This window comes from Panthera leo, chromosome D3 (genome assembly GCF_018350215.1).
Source record: "Panthera leo isolate Ple1 chromosome D3, P.leo_Ple1_pat1.1, whole genome shotgun sequence".
NCBI lineage: Eukaryota > Metazoa > Chordata > Mammalia > Carnivora > Felidae > Panthera > Panthera leo.
In genome coordinates, this window is record NC_056690.1 from 30,877,599 (window position 1) to 30,899,175 (window position 21,577).

The 21,577-nt window shown below is 38.1% G+C and overlaps 1 protein-coding gene and 1 long non-coding RNA gene across 3 annotated transcripts; one reads left to right on the plus strand and one right to left on the minus strand.

Annotated features, from left to right (window-relative positions):
- Window positions 1-201: 201 nt before the first annotated feature.
- LOC122203101 (ankyrin repeat domain-containing protein 26-like) lies at window positions 202-20,137 on the minus strand. Its single transcript, XM_042909678.1, has 5 exons — window positions 19,831-20,137; window positions 19,081-19,298; window positions 17,605-17,833; window positions 11,813-11,858; window positions 202-419 (listed from the first exon to the last, which is right to left on the minus strand). The coding sequence occupies exons 1-5, from the start codon at window positions 20,122-20,124 to the stop codon at window positions 202-204; spliced, it is 1,005 nt and encodes a 334-aa protein (XP_042765612.1). The 5' UTR covers window positions 20,125-20,137.
- LOC122203511 lies at window positions 14,345-16,384 on the plus strand. Of its 2 annotated transcripts, none has more exons than XR_006195212.1 (3): window positions 14,345-14,384; window positions 15,406-15,536; window positions 15,734-16,384. It is a non-coding gene; the product is annotated as an uncharacterized LOC122203511 (long non-coding RNA). The 2 variants fall into 2 exon arrangements; XR_006195213.1 differs by lacking the exon at window positions 14,345-14,384 and adding an exon at window positions 15,233-15,295.
- Window positions 20,138-21,577: the final 1,440 nt, after the last annotated feature.

Consider the following 21,577-nt stretch of genomic DNA (forward strand, 5'->3'; position numbering starts at 1 on the left):
GCTTCGTCAGGCCACAGTTGTTTAGGGAGCGCTGCTCCGGGCCAGGCTTTGTCCTAGGGGGTAGGGGCTGGGGCGCCACCGCGACCTGTGACCGATGACTGAGGCTTACAGGCTTAAGATGACCCTGCTCTCCTGTTGACATTCTGAGCGCCAGGGTGTGGGTGGGGGAGACAGACCACGAACAGGTAAATAAGGAGCCAGCTAGCTTCCGCTGTGAGTGCCGGGGAGCAGAAGACCCGGGCGGGGGACAGCCGCTGTAGCTGGAGGGCCAGGAGGGCCCCTCTGAGCAGGCAGCCACATTCCAGGCCTAGGAGCAGCCAGTGGGAGGACCCTGCGACTGAAAGGTGGGGACTGTGACTGGAGCTGAGTGGACGAGGGCGGCGAGGGCAGCAAAGATTCGAGGACCAGCTTGGCGGGGTCTGTGGGCCCAGAGAGGAGTTTGCATTTCATTCTGAGGGAGACTAGTGTGCGGGTGGGGTCGAGGGTAGGGGGGACGTGGCCTGGTGGGGACTTTGCAGTGACAGAATTTGTGGGGCCCAGTGCCAAATGAAAATGTAGGCCCCGAGGGGCGCCTGGGTGTCTCAATGGGTTAAGCATGCGACTCTTGATTTCTGCTCAGGTCAGGAGTCCAGGGTTATGGGATTGAGCCCTGCATCTGGCTCCGCATCGAGCCCGGAGCTTGCTTAAGATTCTCTCTCTCTCTCCCTCTGCCCCCCTCCCCCACTCTTGTGTGTGCGCTCCCTCTCTCTCTCTCTCTCTCTCTCTCTCCCAAATAAAATAAAATAGGGGCACCTGGGTGGCTCACTTGGCTGACCACTTCTGCTCAGGTCATGATATCGAAGTTCATGAGTTTGAGCTCTGCGTCGGGCTCTGTGCTGACAGCTCAGAGCCTGGAGCCTGCTTCAGATTCCGCGTTTCCCTCTCTCTCTCTGCCCCTCCCCTGCTCACGCTCGGTCTCTCTCTCTCTCTCTCAAAAATAAACATAAAAAAATAAGATAATGAAAAGAAAAAAAAACGAATGAAATCACAACTATGTTCACTTACTCTGAGAAATGCAAAGTTGGTTTATCATGAGCAAATAATGTAATTCCCCACAGTAACAAATACTTTATTTTTTTTATTTTTACTTTTTTAATTTAATTTTTCATTTTTTAGAATTTACATGCAAATTAGTTAGCACAGAGTGAAACAATGATTTCAGGAGTAGATTCCTTAGTGCCCCTTGCCCATTTAGCCCATCCCCCCTCCCACTACCCCTCCAGCAACCCTCAGTTTGTTCTCCATATTGGTGAGTTTCTTCTGTTTTGTCCCCCTCCCTGTTTTTGTATTATGTTTGTTTCCCTTCCCTTATGTTCATCTGTTTTGTCTCTTACAGTCCTCATACGAGTGAAGTCATATGATTTTTGTCTTTCTCTGACTGACTAATTTCACTTAGCACAATACCCTCCAGTTCCATCCATGTAGTTGCAAATGGCAAGATTTCATTCTTTTTGATTGCCGAGTCTAGATGGAGTCTAGATACTCCATTGTATCTAGATACCACATCTTCTGTATCCATTCATCCATCCACGGACATTTGGGCTCCTTTGCATACTTTGGCTATTGTTGATAGTGCTGCTATAGACATGGGGTGCATGTGTCCCTTCGAAACAGCACACCTGTATCTCGTGGATAAATGCCTAGTAGTGCAATTGCTGGGTCGTTGGGTAGTTCTATTTTTCGTGTTTTGAGGAAACTCCATACTGTTTTCCAGAGTGGCTGCACCACCTTGCATTGCCACCAACAATGCAAAAGAGATCCGCCTTCTCCACATCCTCGCCAACATCTGTTGTTGCCTGAGTTGTTAATGTGAGCCATTCTGACAGGCGTAAGGTGGTAGCTCAGTGTGGTTTTGATTTGTATTTCCCTGATGATGAGTGATGTGGAGCATTTTTTCATGTGTTGGTTGGCCATCTGGATGTCTTCCTTGGAGAAGTGTCTATTCATGTCTTTTGCCCATTTCTTCACTGGATTATTTGTTGTTTGGGTGTTGGGTTTGAGACGTTCTTTGTAGATTTTGGATACTAACCCTTTATCTGATATGTCATTTGCAAATACCTTCTCCCCTTCTGTCAGTTGCCTTTTCGTTTTGCTGATTGTTTCCTTCGCTGTGCAGAAGCTTTTAGTCTGATGAGGTCCCAGTAGTTCATTTTTGCTTTTGTTTCCCTTGCCTCCGGAGACGTGTTGAATAAGAAGTTGCTGCAGCCAAGATCAAAGAGGGTTTTGCCTGCTTTCTCCTCGAGGATTTTGATGGCTTCCTGTCTTCCATTGAGGTCTTCCATCCATTTTGAGTTTATTTTTGTGTATGGTGTAAGAAAGTGGTCCAGGTTCATTCTTCTGCATGTCGCTGTCCAGTTTTCCCAGCACCGCTTGCTGGAGAGACTGTCTTTACGCCATTGGATATTCTTTCCTGCTGTGTGAAAGATCAGTTGGCCATACGTTTGTGGGTCCATGTCTGGGTTCTGTATTCTGTTCCATTGATCTGAGTGTCTGTTCTAGTGCCAGTACCATACCGTCTTGATGATTACAGCTTTGTAGTATAGCTTGAAGTCTGGGATTGTGATGCCTCCTGCTTTGGTTTTCTATTTCAAGATTGCTTTGGCTCTTTGGGGCCTTTTCTGGTTCCATACACATTTTAGGATTATAGGTTCCAGCTCTGTGAAGAATGCTGGTGTTACTTTGATAGGGATTGCATTGAACATGTAGATTGCTTTGGGTAGTATCGACCTTTTAACAATATTTGTTCTTCCTATCCAGGAGCATGGACTCTTTTTCCATTTTTTTGTGTCTTCTTCCATTTCTTTCATAAGCTTTCTATAGTTTTCAGTATATACATTTTCCACCTCTTTGGTTAGATTTATTCCTACGTATTTTGTGGCTTTTTGTGCAACTGTAAATGGGATTGATTCCTTGATTTCTCTTTCTGTTGCCTCGTTGTTGGCATATAGGAATGCAACCGATTTCTGCACATTGATTTTATATCCTGCAACTTTGCCGAATTCATGAATCCATTTGAGCCGTTTTGTGGTGGCATCTTTGGGGTTTTCCATATAGAGTATCATGTCATCTGCGAAGAGGGAAAGTTTGACCTCCTCCTGGCCGATGTGGATGCCTTTTATTTCTTTGTGTTGTCTGATTGCAGAGGCTAAGACTTCCAATGCTATGTTGAGTAACAGTGGCGAGAGTGGACATCCCTGTCTTGTTCCTGACCTTAGGGGGGAAACTCTCCCATTCTTCCCCACTGAGGATGATATTAGCATCGGGTTGTTCATATATGGCTTTTAGGATCTCGAGGTATGCTCCTTCTCTCCCTACTTTCTTGAGGGTTTTTATCAAGAAAGGATGCTGTGTTTTGTCAAATGCTTTCTCTGCATCTATTGAGAGGGTCCTACGGTTCTTGCCCTTTCTTTTCTTGATGTGATGAATCACGTTAATTGTTTGGCGGATATTGAACCAGCCCCGCATCCCAGGTATAAATCCCGCTTGGTCGTGGTGAGTAATACTTTTCATGTATTGTTGGATCCGGTTGGCTAATATCTTGTTGAGAATTTTTGCATCCACGTTCCTCAGGGAAAGTGGTCTATAGTTCTCCTTTCTAGTGGGGTCTCTGCCTGGTTTTGGAATCAAGGTAATGCTGGCTTCATAGAAAGAGTTTGCAAGTTTTCCTTCCATTTCTATGTTTTGGAACAGTTTCAAGAGAATAGGTGCTAACTCTTCCTTAAATGTTTGGGAGAATCCCCCCTGGAAAGCCATCTGGCCCTGGACTCTTGTTTTGTGGCAGAGTTTTGATTACTAATTCGATTTCCTGACTGGTTATGGGTCTGTTCAAATGTTCTATTTCTTCCTGTTTCAGTGTTAGTAGTGTATATGTTTCTAGGAATTTGTCCATTTCTTTCAGATTACCCATTTGATTGGCATATAATTGCTCATACCATTCTCTTATTGTTGTTTTTATTTCTGCTGTGTTGGTTGTGATCTCTCCTCTTTCATTCTTGATTTTATTTATTTTGGTCCTTTCTTTTTTTTCTTTTTTGACCAGACTGACTAGTGGTTTATCAATTTTGTTAATTCTTCCAAGGCACCAGATTCTGGCTTGATTGATCTGTTCAACTGGTATTTTTGTGGGGTTTTTTGTTTGTTTGTTTGTTTGTTTCGATAGCATTAATTTCTGCTGTAATCCTTATTATTTCCTGTCTTCTGCTGGTTTGGGGTTTTATTTGCTGTTCTTTTTCCAGCTCCTTAAGGCATAAGGTTAGGTTGTGTATCTGAGATCTCTCTTCCTTCTTTAGGAAGCCCTGGATTGCTATCTATTTTCTTCTTATAACCACCTTTGTTGCGTCCCAGAGGTTTTGGGTTGTGGTGTTATCCCTTTCATTGACTTCCATATACTTTTCAATTTCCCCTTTAACTGCTTGGTTGGCCCATTCGTTCTTTAGTAGGATGTTCTTCAGTCTCCAAGTATGTGTTACCTTTCCCAATTGTTTCTTGTGGTTGACTTCGAGTTTCATAGTGTTGTGGTCTGAAAATATGCACGGTATGGTCTCGATCTTTTTGTACTTACTTAGGGCTGATTTATGTGCCAGTATATGGTCTATTCTTGAGAACGTTCCGTGTGCACTGGAGAAGAATGTATATTCTGCTGGTTTAGGATGAAATGTTCTGAATATATCTGTTAAGTCCATCTGGTCCAGTGTGTCATTCAAAGCCATTGTTTCCTTGTTGATTGTTTTGATTAGATGATCTGTCCATTGCTGTGAGTGGGGTGTTGATGTCTCCTACTATTATGGTATTACTATCGATGAGTTTCCTTATGTTTGTGATTAATGGATTTACATATTTGGGTGCTGTCACATTTGGCCCATAAATGTTTACAATTGTTAGGTCTTCTTGGTGGATAGACCCCTTGATTATGCCATAATGCCCTTCTGCATCTCTTGATACAGTCTTTATTTTAAAGTCTAGATTGTCTGATATAAGTGTGGCTACTCTAGCTTTCTTTTGTTGACCATTAGCATGATAGATGGTTCTCCATCCCCTTATTTTCAATCTGAAGGTGTCTTTAGGTCTCAACTGGGTCTCCTGTAAACAGCATATAGATGGACCTTGTTTTCTTATCCATTCTGTTACCCTATGCCTTTTGATTGGAGCATTGAGTCCATTGACATTTAGAGTGAGTACTGAAAGATATGAATTTATTGCCATTATGATGCTTGTAGACGTTGAGTTTCTGGTGGTGTTCTCTGGTCCTTTCTGATCTTTGTTGCTTTTGATATATATATACACATATATATATATACACATATATATGTGTATATATATATGTATATGTATACATACATGTATATATATATATATATGTATATGTATACATATTGTATGTATGTATATGTAATTTTTTTTCATCTTTTCTTCCCTCAGAAAGTCCCCTTTAAAATTTCTTGCAAAGCTGGTTTAGTGGTCACAAATTCCCTTAATTTTGGTTTGTCTGGGAAACTTTTTCTCTCTCCTATTTTGAGTGACAGCCTTGCTGGATAAAGAATTCTTGGCTGCATTTATTTTTTATTTTATTTGTTTAATGTTTATTTTTGACAGAGAGAGAGAGAGAGAGACAGAGCATGAGCAGAGGAGGGGCAGAGAGACAGGGAGACACAGAATCCGAAGCAGGCTCCAGGCTCTGAGCTGTCAGCACAGAGCCCGACAGGGAGCTCGAACTCACAGACCGCGAGATCACGACCAGAGCTGAAATCGGACGCCTAACCGACTGAGCCACCCAGGCGCCCCCGCACATTTTTCTGCTTCAGCACACTGAATATATCCCGCCACTGCTTTCTGGCCTGCCAAGTTCTTGTGGGTAGGTCTGCTGCAAACCTGATCTGTCTTCGCCTTTAGGTTAGGGAACTTTTTTTTTCCCCTGGCTGCTTTCATGATTCTCTCCTTGCCTGAGTATTTTGTGAATTTGACTATGATATGCCTTGTTGATGGTCGGTTTTTGTTGAATCTAATGGGGGTCCAATGTGCGTCCTGGATTTTGACGTCTGTGTCTTTCCCCAGGTTTCGTACATGTTTTCCGCTATGATTTGCTCACATTACCCTAATACCCCTATTTCTCTCTCTTCCGCTTCTGGGACCCCTATGATTCTGATGTTGTTCCATTCTAATGAGTCACTGGTTTCTCTAGCTTAAATTGGGCTCTTTTGCCTTAATCTCCCTCTTTTTTTCTGCTTCGTTATTCCCTATAAGTTTGTCCTCTATATCGCGGATTCTCTGTTCTGCCTTGTCCATCCTTGCCGCCACTGCATCCATCCATGATTGCAGCTCAGTTATAGTATTTTTAATTTCATTCTGGCTATTTTTTACGTCTTTTGTCTCTGCAGAAAGGGATTCTAATCTATTTTGGACCCCAGCTAATATTCTTATTATCGTGATTCTAAATTCTGGGTCAGACATCTTGCTTCTATCTGTGTGGGTTAAATCCCTGGCTGTCGTTTCTTCATGCTCTTTCTTTTGGGGTAAATTCCTGCTGAATTCTGTGGTTCAGGTTGTGCAGATTGTTGTGTTAGTCCTCCAATCAGTGTTCTAGGTGTGTAGGATGGTTTCGTGTTGGCCTGGCTGTATTTCATGGATGGGAGACACACACAAAACTTCCATGCTGTTCCACCATCTTGGCCCCTCCCCCCATTCACAAATATTTTAAAAACTTATCTCAGGGTGCCTGGGTAGCTCCGTCAGTTAAGCATCCAACTTAGGCTCAGGTCATGATCTCACAGTGTGTGAGTTACAGCCCCACGTGGGGCTCGCATTGAGCTCGCCACTGTCAGCGCAGAGCTGGCTTCAGATCTTGTCTCCCTCTCTCTCTGCCCCTCCCCTGCTGGCTTGCTTGGTCTCTCTCAAAAGTAAAGAGTTAAAAAACCTATCTCAATAGACGTGAAATAAACATCTGTTAACATTCAATATTCATTCATGACAGAACTTAGAAAACTAGTATTATGAGGGAACTTCCTCAATATACTTGTAGCAGAAAGACCCTAAGTGACTCCATAATATCTGCCCTTTAGTGTTGTCACCTTTTGTTTATAATTCTTTTCTCTTAAGATCTGTGACTTGACTCTAGCTATTAGAATATGGCAAATGTAAAGGAATGTTGCAGACATAATTAATTCAGTTAATTCAGAGTCAATCAAAAGGAGGATTATGCTAGGCAAACCTGATCTGATCACATGAACACCCTTCAAGGAGGACTGAGCCTTCTCTGAAGTGACATTCTCCTTGCTGGCCTCCTAAATGAAGCGGCCACATCGAGGAAGTCTACGTGGCCACGAACAAGGAACAGCCTTGTTCTAGGCTGAATATTGTGTCCCCACTCACCGAAACTCATGTGTTAAATCTTAATGTTCAACGTGATAGTATTTAGAAGTGGGGGATTTGGGAAGTGATTAAGTCATGAAAGTGGAGCCCTCATGAATGGGATTAGTGCCCTTATAAAGGAGGGCTGGGAGAGCTCCCTTGGCCCTGCGCCAAGCAGGAAGACCAGCGTCCATGAACCAGGAAGCAGGCCGTCGCTGGACACTGAATCTGCCAGTGCCTTCATTTTGGACTCCCCAGGCTCCAGAACTGTGAAAAATAAAACTTTTTTTCATAAGCCTATGGTATTTTCTTTAGAGCAGCCCAAAAGGACTAAGACAAGTGCCTGGGAACGCTTAGGACCTAAGCCTCCAACTAGCCGACAACTAGCAAAGAGCTGTGGAAATGAGTCCAGTCATACAGTCACAAGGAAATTCTCTTAAAAACAAACGCAATGGGCTTGGAAGCAGATTCTTTCCCATCGAATCACCCAAATGGGGAAGGGCAGTCTAGCGGACACCTTGGGAACAGCCTTGTGAGAACCTGAACAAAGGACCCAGCTAAGCCATTGCTCAGCTTCTGACCCATAAAAATGTGAGATACATGTGTGTGGCTGTAAGACACTGTGTTGATGGTGCTCTGTTGTAAACGGCAAGAGCAAACTAAGAGACTGATAAAAGATATACACTTAAAAAAACCCCACTATCTACATAGTTCTAGAAAACTACTTTTACGTGTTGGAATTTCAAGAAGACATGAAAACTCACTATCCTCACATTTACTCAACGTCATTCTTGTAGTAGGAAAGAAAAAAAAAATGAAAGCTCTAGGAATTGGAAAGAAACGAAAATGCCACTATTTATAGATTGTATGTCGCTGCATGCCCCAAATCCAAAGGAATCTGCAGATAAAACACTCGAGTAAGAAACAATATATTGTGGGGAATAAGCTTAGACAATTAAAAGACTAGTTGTTTGGAAAAATCAGTATAAGAAATGTCTTTCCTTACAACTATTGGCAGATTCAATGCAATTCCAATGAGAAACGGCTTTGGAGAGCTTGCCAAGTTGATTAAAGAAGACCTGTGGAGCCCTTCCTTCCTTTCTTCTTTCTCATCCCCAACATTTTAGTTCCCAGTCCTAGAAACAGAGGCATGGAGTTGTGGGGGTCCCAAATGAGGTGCTGGAGCTTAGACAGAATGGGGAAGGCATTACGTGTGGGACAGTCACCCTGCACAGTGTTGGAGCTCAAGTGAGAGCATGCCTGAAAAGTGAATGATATAGAATAATGAAGTATCACAGACTGAACGGGTGGGGAGGCATCCGCACAGGGGAAGAATAGCCCAGCGTGGGTTTTCAGAACCTGCAGGGGGGCATGTCATCTGCAGAAGAGGTGGCTTGGCACAGGGTGTCTGAGAAAGGAGATATGTACATGTCTAAAAGTACCTCCCCACAAAATACTAAATAATTGGAAAGTGGAAAGTTAACATTCCAGGTGAGAAACCTGGCAGATACTACCTCTGGTGGCCAACATTAACATCACCAGTATTGGGACAAATCAAAATTGTAGGTCACACGATAAGATGCAATGAAAAGAGTAGGTTGTAGTGATACTCTTGCTAAAAATGTATGATCTGAATTTTACCATAAGGAAACCTAAGAAAAATCGACATTGAAAGCATTCCACATTACTGGAATTTACTCGTCAAAAGGTTAAAAGTCATGAAAGTCAAGGAAAGACAAAGGAACTGTTCTAAAGTGAAACAGACTAAGACACACAACTGAATTCAATACATGGCTCTGAACAGGATCTTCCTTGGTATTGCGTATACTACAGATAAGTGAGCAAACTTAAAAAGAATTATGAGGAATAAATGATAGAATTATACTGAACCCTTGAACAAAAGAGTTTTAATGGGTGCACTGACAACACACAGATTTTTTTTTCAGTACTGGAAATGTACTTTATAATTTTCTTCATGGTATTTTTTTTCTGTAGCTTACTCTATTTTAAGAATATGGTACGATACAGATCATATACAAAAGATTATTGGTAGTAGTAGTGGTTAAGTCTTTGGGGCTCAAAAGTTTTTCATGGCTTTTTGACTGTGGGGGGCAGGGGTCAGAGCCCTTAACCCCATTGTTCAAGCATTGAGTGTATTAATGTTCTGATTGTGAAGGTTGTATGGTAGTTATGTGGAATGTACTGACTTGTAGGATTTAAATGATACAGGAATCAGGCATCCCATTAGCAATTTACCTGCGAATGGCTCTCGGGCGGGGGGAGGAGTTCTTTTTTTTCTCTATTTTTTCTTTTCTCTAACTTTGTTTCCAAAAAGCAAATCAAAAATAAATAAATAAATAGATAAATAAATAAATAGAAAAGGTGAAAAGCCTTAGGCAAATCTTATTTCTCCATGTGGAAAGAGCTATGAATCAGTGTTTACAATTAAAATTATAAATAGATTTTATGGCACTATAAAAAATTGTAATATGTACAAACATTGGCAATAGCCATAGCAGGAATACATCAAACTAACGTCTAAATCTTTAGGCCCACATATAGTGATAAAAATTGGAAAATACAAAAACGCCATCCATGAACACTACTGAAGTATTAATGACAACTTCGTTGTTTGGGTGCTGTTCAAACAGCAGGGAGTGGAACAGTCTGATGTATGTCAAACCCTCTAGTGCTGGTTTCCACGTACAAAATGTGCTTAAAAGTTAATAAGATGCCAAGAAACATAGTTTAAAATATTATACAGATTTTCATTACACACATATGACACAAAAACATTTTATTTTAATGAAGATTTTGCCATATAGTGTGTTCAATTGGGAAACAATGACAATGTTTTGTAAGCATCCAGCAAATTTTTTCTATTTATTTTTCAAATCATATAATTTTTGTTCAAAATCTGTACATATTCTCGTGACGCTTTCCATACTGGATCTTGATTTAGAATTGAATCATCAGTAGATACTAAAGGAGTTCTACAGGATCCTCGTTCAAATTCGGTAGCAGCTGAAAAGGAAAAGAAAGAATTATCTTCTTTCTCCAAAATACTTTTCACTACAAGTCCTTAAAGAAGAAAAGAAAAAAGAAAAGAAAAGAAAAGAAAAAAAAAAAGAAAAAGAGAAAGTTGGGGCCTTTATGAAAAGTTGTTAAGAAAAATGAAAAATAACTACGTACAACTGCAATATGAAACCCAAGATTAGTATTAAATATATTTTGCTCAGGGTTGCACACTGAATTAATTGCTATTGTGGATAAATATCAGAGTTTCTGGTTTTTTCATTACAAGGTGAAATTACAAATGGGGACACAGTCCACCCTGAACAGTCATAAACTATAAACTGAAAAATCAAACAAGCATTTCCAAACATTTCTGAACAGGACCTTCCTTGATATACAAATGTAAGTGACAGGTATAAAACACAGCACTACTGGAACATACAGAAGGGACATCCCAATTTTCCGTCAATATTATCTGCTTTTTGGAGAAGGTGATATGTAAGCTGACACCTGAAGGACAAGGAAATAGTATGCTAGGTAGAGGGAAGAAGCACATACAAAGAGCTAGATGTGAGGAAGAACACTTGTGCAATTATGAGTAGTTTAGTTTGACAAGGTGCTAGAGCAAAGCAGCAGAGTAGGGCAAATAGTGAGACAAGGCTGAATAATCTGGCAAGAAGCAAACTGATTTGGCTGTTTTCATTCCATGCTAAGGAATTTGAAGTTTTACCCAAGGGCAAAAGCAATGACAAAGTCAATGAGTGAAGATTGAAACCTGTTACCTGTCAAGTGACAGCTATATGACTTCTAATTACTTAACCAAGCATTACTAAGATGACTTTGGCTTTTTGGGTCTTCTATCACTAGCGGAAACAACAATTTGATAAAGCACACCTTTTTTGAGACTTGTGCAGGTTGACAGTTCCATAGGGATGGCACCAGTGAAGGAAGATTATCGCCAGAAATAATAACAGATATATAGACTTAGGGAGATTGAAAAAACTTCTTTAACGTTTATTTATTTTTGAGAGAGAGACAAACCACAAGCGGGCAGGGGCACAGAGAGAGGGAGACACAGAATCTGAAGCAGGCTCCAGGCTCCAAGCTTTCAGCACAGAGCCCTCTGTAGGGTCTGAACCCACCTGAGCTGAAATCAGTCACCCAACTGACTGAGCCACCTGGGTGCCCCTGACTTTTGGGAGATTTTAAAAGAGCTATGAAACATGAGGACTAAATGAGGAAGAAGTGTGTTCTTCATTATGCTCATGCTTTTACATTTTGTATTAGATATATACAAAAAAAAACGTGAATGCAGTATCCATTATCCAAACAATGGAAAGGGATGCCAGTTACTATTTATAGTTTATTTCAGAAATCAATGATATCCTAACTTCATACATTTTTGGCAACATACCTTCTTCTAGTGCTCTGGTTACTCCTTTCTCCAACTCCTGCTGCATCTGAAATAAGTCAAATATTATTTAGAATGTGTAAGGTAAACAAAAGACATTGTAGGAATTATATATAGCTTACAACATGTGGTCTTCAAACAATACTTGTAGAGATTAAACCAAAGTTAGGGATTGCTTACATAGAAAGACAATCACATGAATAAAATAAATTCCTACATATTTTATGTTATTTTTAGATAATTGAGAACGGATACATACATATATACACACACACACGTATATATGTGTATATATACATGTGTGTGTGTATGTATATATACGTATATATAATATGTGTATATTATATATACATATATAATGCTATTTAAGTGAATCTGATAAAAATCACAATTAATATTGATCTATTGAATGTGTATAATCTCTGAAAGGTGATGTTTGATCTTACTGGTACAAAAAAGTTTAAACAAGAATCATATTGTATACTGAATTATTACTTGGAAATGATTAGAAACCCTGCCATTTATGAAAGTTTAATCAGTTTTTTACCTTAATGAATTGTTCCTTAAAATGGGCTTTCCATTCTTTCACTTTTAGAAAAACAAAATTTGAAGGAATGCTTTTACTATGAATTTTTCAGGACTGACTCTTAAATACATATAAAATGAAGAAAGTGGGACTGTCATACTGTCATGTGGAAATTCTCCTGGCAAAAAATTGAGTAATAATATTTTGCTATCTGTATTATGACTAAAACACTTATTTCTTTTCATATGCACACAAAGATTTCAGAAAATCTCTTTGAAGAAAGGAAAAATAGAGGGTTACAACAATTTTCAAACTTAGCTTCTGATTTATAACTTTCTCAATTAAAGTTAAGGAAAACAATATACAATTTTCAATTGTAACTTTGTTTCCTTTGTCCAAATTAGGACCAAGTTTGGAAACACTTGACTTATTAAAGTTATGGTTGTCTACTTACTTATGAAATGTGTACGAATATTTCCAACCAGAGGTGACCCTTGAAAAACACAGGGGTTGGGGTGCAGTCAAAAACCTGCATATGAGTTTTCATCCCCCCAAAACTTAATTACTAATAGCCTACTGTTGACCGGAAGCCTTACCGGTAACATAAACAGTCGATTCGTACATATTTTGTACAGTAGAATAAGCCAGGGCAAAAAAATTGACATTGAGAAAAACAGAAGGAAGAGGAAATACACTTACAGTACTATACAGTATCCAAAAATAATCCATGTGTAAGTAAAGTAGACTCGCACAGTTCGAAACCATGTTGGTCAAGGGTCAACTGTATATTACAACTGTTCCTGTCTAGAATGTTCTTATTTAGATCTTTCTTATACAAGGTAGCCTCTTCCTGAATGCCCCAAACGGGCTCCAAAATAGTGTACTGAACATAATCAACACTGGTGATAAGGATTCCAATGTCTTTACAAATTTAGGTGTGAGGACAAATGTTTTGGCTGACATGTTTCCCAATATTTTCAGAGACTGTTTTCCCTAATACCTTTTTTTAATTGAAGTATAGTTGACAGACAATGTTACACGAATTTCAGTATACAAATTCAGATTGGACAATTGTAGACACTATGCTATGCTCACTACCATACGTGTAGTTACTCTCTGTCACCATACAACATTAATACAATATTACTGACGATATTTCATATGCTGCATTCTTCATTCCTGTGACTTATCTTTTTTATAACTGGAATTTGTACCTCTTCCTCCTCTTCACCTATTTTGTCCTTACTCTCTACCCACCTCCCCTCTACCAACCACCAATGTGTCCTCTGTAGTTATGATTCTGTTTGTTGACTTGTTTAGTTTTTTTATATTCCACATGTAAGTGAAATCAGATGGTATTTATTTGTCTTTCTCCAATTTATTTCACCTAGCATAATACCCTCTAGGTCTATCAATGTTGTCACAAATGGCAAGATCTCATTCTTTTTGATAGCTGAGGTATATTTCATTGTATACATATTACACATCTTCTTTATCCATTTATCTATCGATGGACACTTAGATTGCTTCCATATTTTGGTTATTGCAAACAATGTTTCAATAAACATAGGGATGCACACAACTTTTCAAATTAGTGTTTTCATTTTCTTTGGGTAAATACGCAGTAGTGGAATTAATGAATATCTATTTTTCAGTTTTTGAGGAACCATAACACTTTTTTGATTAGCATTATATTCAGGCCTTATAAAATGAATGGGACAACATTACTATACCAGGCTTACAAAATTAATAACTCAATACCAGATGATGGGGGAAGGCTTTATTCAAACAATTTTATATTACCATTAATAAATACAATATAAAATATAAACCACGTTTTTTACATGACATGATTTAAGGAACTACCAAGGTAATGTTGCATCTTTTCCCCAAAAGCTCTTTTCCTAAATATTTACTTCTGCGACCTTTATGTTTATTTCTAGGTAAAAACTGTGTTTCGTTGGTGAAAATAGCTTTCAAGTCCATGAATAAGAACACATGTGTACTTACTTTTATGTATACCTTTCCATTTATCAGAAATATAAGAGGGTTAGAAAATTATACACAGAAAAACTATATATCAGCAAATTTTAATTCAAAGAACATTTTTAAAGAATTTTTAATTAGAAGGATTTTCTCATTAACTGTTAGCATTCAAATATGGCCCATAGAAATCTAAGGTTCGGTTGGAGACACTGCAGGATTGAGGGACACTGCAGGATTGAGTCACAGCCATAGTCTCCATCGCTCCTTTAGTTAGACAGCTCTACTTCTCTCTGTTTTACACAATACAGTTTAATGCAAAAAAAAAAAAATATGTTCTATTCTTTGAAAAAAAATTATGTTGAAGGTATAAAAGTCACTAATTTAGTCAAAATCCCAAATTTTGCGTAATAGACAAAAAGGGCTCAGAGAGAGTGTACTTTGCCTGCGGTCATGAAACCAACTAGATGCAGATCAGGAATACACTTCTGGTCTTACCAAGCCTAGAGTTCTATGCCAGTTACTTCCTTATAGTCAGGAAAAATACGTATATTTTAAGTATAACTCAGAGAAAATGAATACATAAAACTTTGTCATGTGGCTCAATGATGTTTAGGTATGAGGCACACAAAAGTAGCTCTCTAACTAAATTACAAATTTTAAAGTCATGAATAAAAATAGAGGAACAGAAATTATGTTAACTCCTTTTAGTAGCAGTCAATTTTTAAGCACAACTTTTTTAAACCACAGGACAGAGAACTTGAGAGAGAAAATCTTTAGGTGAAGCAAGCAAGCTGAAACTGAGGAAATTCTTCCTGAAAGAATGATGTATTTCTTCCAAAGAAAATTTGGTTTTTCAAAATCAATCAACAAATGAGTGAACCCATGGTGTGGTTATTTATAGCAAAATTTAAAACCCAACACAGATTTCTCTTTCCCATCTAGCATGCTTCTGTCTAACCTCTCATCATTAGTTGGTATGTACAAAAGACACAATTCGCTTTATTTATAATTTAAATCCAGTCAGAAATAATAGGTGAACCTTCACTTCTCACATGTGGACTTATCTCTCTCTCCCTCCCGACAGGAAGGGAGACTTACCTAACGGGTGAATTTGGGAGAAGGAGCTAAGCAGTGCTTATGTGTTTCTGAATCTCCTCTTTGAAAAGATGTGCCTGCCCACAGTAACATGAATTTGGGTCAGCTCTCAGCTCTGTGGTAAGCACCCTGCCCCCAGGGTGGGTGTCAAGCATTTGTTTCCTCAATTTACAACTGTGTGGGGAAGTGCCCAGTTTGGGAGGAAGCCCAATGTGGCTAACATAACCTAAATCATATCCTCCAATTTGTTAGTGTGTATTAGTAATAAAGCTACTAAGTTTCTCTCCATCTCCCTGTCTCCTGTGTTCTGAATTTAGAAAGAGAAGAGCAGTGTTACTTGTCACCTACCCAGTGTCACCTGTCACAGCTCCACCAAGAAAAATGACTAGACAACACTTACAGAAACATTCTCTTCTTCCTTGACTTCATAACTAATGTACATTGTTCAAAAGCAACGCCCACTCAAAAGAGGGAAAAAGTTGAAAGAAACCATTTTAGAAACAAACATAGAAAGTCAGACAAACTGAGGACACAGAGGAATACCTTCCAAATGAAAGAACATGACAAAACCTAAGAAAAAAAAAAGTGAAACAGAGATAAGTGATGTACCTCATAAAGAGTTCAAGGTAAAGGTCATAAAGATGCTCAGTGAACTTGGGAGGAGAATGAATGGATCCAGTGATAACATCAACAAAGAGATAGAAAATATAAAAAAGAACCAATCAGAGCTGAAGGATACAATAACAGAAATGACAAATACACTAGAGGGAATCAACAGCAGAGAAGAAGATGCAGAAGAACAGATCAACAATTTGCAAGACAGGGTAGTAGAAATCATCCAAGCTGAAAAACAAAAAGAAAAAAGAACTTTAAAAATGAGGCTAGGTTAAGGGACCTGTCGGACAATATCCAGTGTAATAATACTTGCATTCGAGGGGTTCCAGAAAAAGAAAAGAGAAAGGGGCAAAGAACTCATTTGAAGAAATAAAAGCTTCATTTTAAAAATTCAAATATTTGCTTGATTTAGCTATTTATAAAATGCTCTACAATCGCTCAGCAAGATATTTTATAAAAATTGAAACAAAGGTGCTATAAGTCAAAAAAAAAAAAAAGGAAAAAAAGTGCCATAAGAAAGCAATTAAAGATGCATTCTCATGTAAGAAAATAGCAAAAATTTAATTTAAAAGAGAAATTAACCTTTTTAGTGTTACGAGTTGATTTAATTCATAAAAAGGACTTACTGTGGATTCGTTTTTTTTTTTTTTTAAAGTAGCTTCCATGCTCAGTGTAGAGCCCAATGCAGGACTTGAACTCATGACCCTGAGATCAAAACCTGAGCTGAGATCAAGAGTTAGACGCTGAAATGACTGAGCCACCCAGGCACCCCCTGGGATTCTTTTAAATAGTAAACATTCATATGTTGTTAAGTGTTTGGAGGACGATCATTCACTGACATACAGTGGTGCAAAAACTGGATGATAGCAAAACCTTCAAATGTTTATGAACCACTGCCAACTGAAAATAAGTCCAAGCATCTAAGTGTACCTGTGGTCAGCAGGCAATAACATTTACTTTCTAAAATCAAATGTAAGTGAAAGCTTTTCAAGAAATTTAACATGGGTCAGTTTAGTTATATTTATTGAATACAGTTAATACTAGGTGTCTCTTGTGGCGCACCTGGGTGGCTCAGTTGTTTTCAGTGTCCAAATCTTGATTTTGATTCAGGTCATGATCTCATGGTTTTGAGACTGAGCCCCACATTGGGCTCTGTGCTGAGCATGAAACCTGCTTGGGATTATCTTTCTCCCTCTCCTTTTGCCCCTCCCCTGCATGCACTCACTCATTCTCTTGCTAAAATAAAATAAAAATAAGTATCTCTTGGAAATGAGAGATCAAGGGACTAAAATATATATATATATATACATATATATATATATATGTATATATATATATACACACACACATATATATACACATACATATATATACACATACAGATATATATATATATATATATATATATATATATATATATATATAATTTACCTCAGTTCTTTCTTAGCACATATAATTATGACTTTTACTTTGTATGTATTAGTTACTTAAACAACTCAGAATTTCACCAAATTAAAAGCAACAATTATATCAGATATCTGAAACCCAAAGTAAAACAGATAATATAACTAACCTTCCACAAGGAAGTCTCCCAGTAGGCATATGACGGCCGTGGGGATAAGGTAGGAATCACTAAGTTTCCTCTTGGAGTAAGGTTTCCATTGAGCACTGAATTATTTTCAAAATGTCCACAATAAGGTGTTTCCAGGCCTGAGCTCATAGTAAGAGTCCTGAGTAAAGTTTGATGCTGCTGTCTCTCCACAAAAAGTTTTGTATTGCTCTCTGACAGTCTCTCATTAGTCCTGTGAACATTAAAAAACACAAATACATTTTCTTTTTCCCTAAATCATTCCTAAATGACTTACATCTTTTTAAGTTTCCATAATAGTATATAGCATTTGCCATTGAACAGTGTTTTAACACTGAACATGTGACAGAGCACACCTACTATCTAAAATTATACTTTTAAAATTGTTCTAAAGAAATATTTGTGTTTCCAGGGGGATCTCTAACTAACAATTCAAATTAGGGAAGGGAGAGAAGTGGCTATCAGTGATGTACATGGCTTAATGAATAATACTTGCTGTCTTCTGGAATGGCTGTACTGACAGGATCCTTCAGGATGCCAGTATATATACATACTTATATTTAGTAAACCTGTTTACAGATATAAAAATAAACCATCCCTCAAAGACATTTTCAAGCGTTTGCTTTCACCACTCTTGTACATTTCACTTACTATCTCAAAGAAACTGAGCATTTGACACCGAGGAATCACTGAGACCAACAATCTCTAGGGGAGATAGTAGATGGCAGACGTGTGATCAGAAAGAATTAAAACAGCTACAGAGGCAATTAACTTATAACAGTTACCAAGGCATTGGAGGCAGAATCTGCCCTTTCTGTCTTCAGTCTTCCACATACCTCCCTCCCACCACGGTGCTCTTTTTAGCCACTTTGGGAACTATACCCCCCTTCAGCCCTGTGTGAGTCTTTCTGAATTTCGCATGTGTGCCATTATGTAAAGTAGAAAAACCATAAAGGATAGTTTGTCTCAAGGCCCACTCTAGTAATAATACCAAAGTTCACAATCAAGAGAATAAATGTACCAAGCTGCCAGGATGAGTAGTAGTAGTACTTGACCTTTTAGGTTAAAGATGTCATCTTCCAAAAACAAACTCATTGACATTTCTATTTAGTGTACTTCTGACAAGCAATTTTATAATAATATGCTTCTAAATGAGAAAGCTTCAAACAATGCACTTAAAGACTAGCAGATCCGATCATTGGAAAATATACAGGGCAGGGGGTGTGGGGGGGGTGGGGTGGGAGAAGAGGTCCTGTAAAACCAAAAAAAAGAGGAGGGATGCAAACTGTCCTGGACTAACATTTCAAAGGTAAGTTCACTTAGAAACATCATTTTCCAAAATTACACGATCTAGTTGGCTTTCATTTCCTACTCATCTCATGAACTTGGCTCCACAGAAATTATGCTTTAGAGGTAAATTAATAAGCTAAATTTCTTGTCTATGATTCTGTTTTGACTTACCTGTTCAGCTTATTTCTCAAGGACTTTCTAACTTTTAATTCTTCTAGGTAGAGTTGCCTGTAGGTTTCCAACTCTGTTTTAGTAGAATCTTCTTGAGACGTCTTCATTGTAGAGACCTGAGATTCCAGATCTTTAATTCTAAGTTCCATTTGACTTCTCGTTGAAGCATGAGCATTTTCTCTTAACTGGTCCAAGTTTTCTTGAGCTGCTGCTTGTGCCTAAAGCAAATTCACGGGATAGTTTTAAAATAGCTATAATCTGAATAATTAATTATACCTGTTTCCTTTAGTTCTGAGTCAATGATTCAGAGCAATTTTAAATGAAAAAAAGCTCAAGTGTAAATTATTTATCATCAATGTCAACTGAATTAAATATGATTTATAAAATTAAAGTTCAATCATTCTTGTATTAGTATTCACGCAATCTGATAATTCAAATAATAGAATCAATGACAAAATTTTAAAAGTCAGCAATAAACTTAAGAATAATCCAAGTACAGTGCAATTTTTAAATCATAATTTTTCTTTTCCTCTTAATAGTGAGACTAGGTGTTTAAATCATCTTTTTTTCTTATCCTCTCGATTTAGTGATAATAATGATGAAAACTGAAATCTTTAAGGGGAGGAACAAATGCCTCCAGAAATCTACAAATTACCATAAAGCAAATAGAGGAAACCCATACAATACATCTATCCAAAATGTAATTTGCAGTGAAATGAATGAAAGCACATTACAGATCAATCAATTAACCTGTAAAAACAGGTTGACTTCGTGTAATTTTTCTACTATGTCCAGTCGTGCTCTTTCTTCAATCTCCCATTTATACTGTTCCACTTGACTGCGTTCTACCATATTCATTTCCATAAATTGTTTCAATTTTACTACTTCTTGTAACTTCTTGTTATTGCTCTCTAGTTTTTCACGTTCTTCTTTGAAAGCTTTCATTGATAATAACTCTTGTTGAAGAACTTGATTTTTTGCATCCAGGTGTAGACATTTTGAAGATGTAGTTTCCAGTTCTGTTGTAAGGACATCAGCCTGCATGAATAAAACACTATAGTTTGGAAGTGGAGTGAAAAGAGTCTAACTCAAAACTACTATCAAAATTTTTTTTCAGATTTTAAGTAATCTCTCAGCCCAGTGTGAGGCTTGAACTCACAATCTCAGGATCAAGAGTAACTGAGCCAGCCAGGCACTCAAATTTTTAAATAAACTCATTTGCAATAAAATGTTACCTGTCTTAGAATGTGGAACCTTAAACAACTCAGAAAATCAAGAGCAAAGTTAAAGCCATCAGGTGTTACTGAAATAGATCTTTGCTATCGTTGTCTTTACTACACAACATTTGCACTTGATACTATGCCTTTATTTTTCTATGATTTTTTCATATCTTTCTTTCATAAAATAAGTCCCCCCTTAGGAGAAAGTCTCTTAGCCATTCCCCCATCTTAACACTCCATAGTTTTTAAAGAAGATTTAGCAAAATCATATTGACTTATGTATGCCCGAGTCCAAAAATACGTCCCAAGATAAAACTCTGAAAATAAGACTCTAATTCATGAATCTATAAGTAATGATTCTAATGCCACAGCCTTTTTATGAACTGCAAATGTTTTATGCTAATTTGAACTGCATTCCCAGGAGAAATGATTCTTCGGGATGTGTTAAGAAATCACATCTCCCAGTATAAAACTTTAATTGGATGATCCACATATTTTTTTGAGGCAAAACAAATTTTTAATTCAATACTGTTATCTTGTAATCCTTTGTTACTTTCTAGAAAATAAGAGATCATACTAAACAACAACAACAACAACAACAACAACAACAACAACAACAACAAAACTGGCTGGAGTTCAGTGATGCTGAATTGGGAAGGACTTCGATCCATTATATATGATTGGTAAGACAAGGTGAGTGGATGTGGTGGTTTTATAAATTCATTGATACTTCTGTGAAAATCCCTCCCCTTAAATGTATGCTGGCTTCAGTAACTGGTTCCTAGTGAACAGAATATGCAGTACTGCTGTGATTTTTATGGCCAGGTTAGAAAATGTGATACAGCTTCCATCTGACTTTCTTTCTCTAGGAAAGCTCACCCTTAGAACCCAGTCACCACGTTGTGAGGAATCCCAGGCTACCTAGTGAGTCTTCATGTAGATAATGCAGCTGAGACTAGCCAACATCCTAGACAAAGGCCAGCCTCAACAGCCAAACACGTGCATGAACAAGCCTTTAGATGATTCTAGTCTCCAGCTTCCAGTTATGCCAGCTGATGCCAAATGAAGAAGAAATGAGTTGTCCTACTCTGCTTTGCCTAAACTAAAGATTGGTGAACAAGGTAAATGCTGTTTTGAACTACTAGGTTTTGAGGTGGCTTATTATGCAGCAGTAAATTACTACCACAGATACGAATACTAAAAATGGTGTGCTGCTATTCAAAAAAACCTAAAACTAAACTTCCTTTGAACCAGGAGGTATGTGGAACCTGGAAAGA

Excerpts from the sequence above, each read along its gene's own strand:
- LOC122203101 (XM_042909678.1), bottom strand. The coding sequence starts at position 20,124 with ATGCAGGCTGATGTCCTTACAACAGAACTGGAAACTACATCTTCAAAA. Across the intron at positions 19,299-19,830 it reads AAGTCAACCTGTTTTTACAG|GCACAAGCAGCAGCTCAAGA; the intron begins GTTAATTGATTG and ends AATTTGCTTTAG. Across the intron at positions 11,859-17,604 it reads GGGAGACTTCCTTGTGGAAG|ATGCAGCAGGAGTTGGAGAA; the intron begins GTTAGTTATATT and ends GACTTATTTCAG.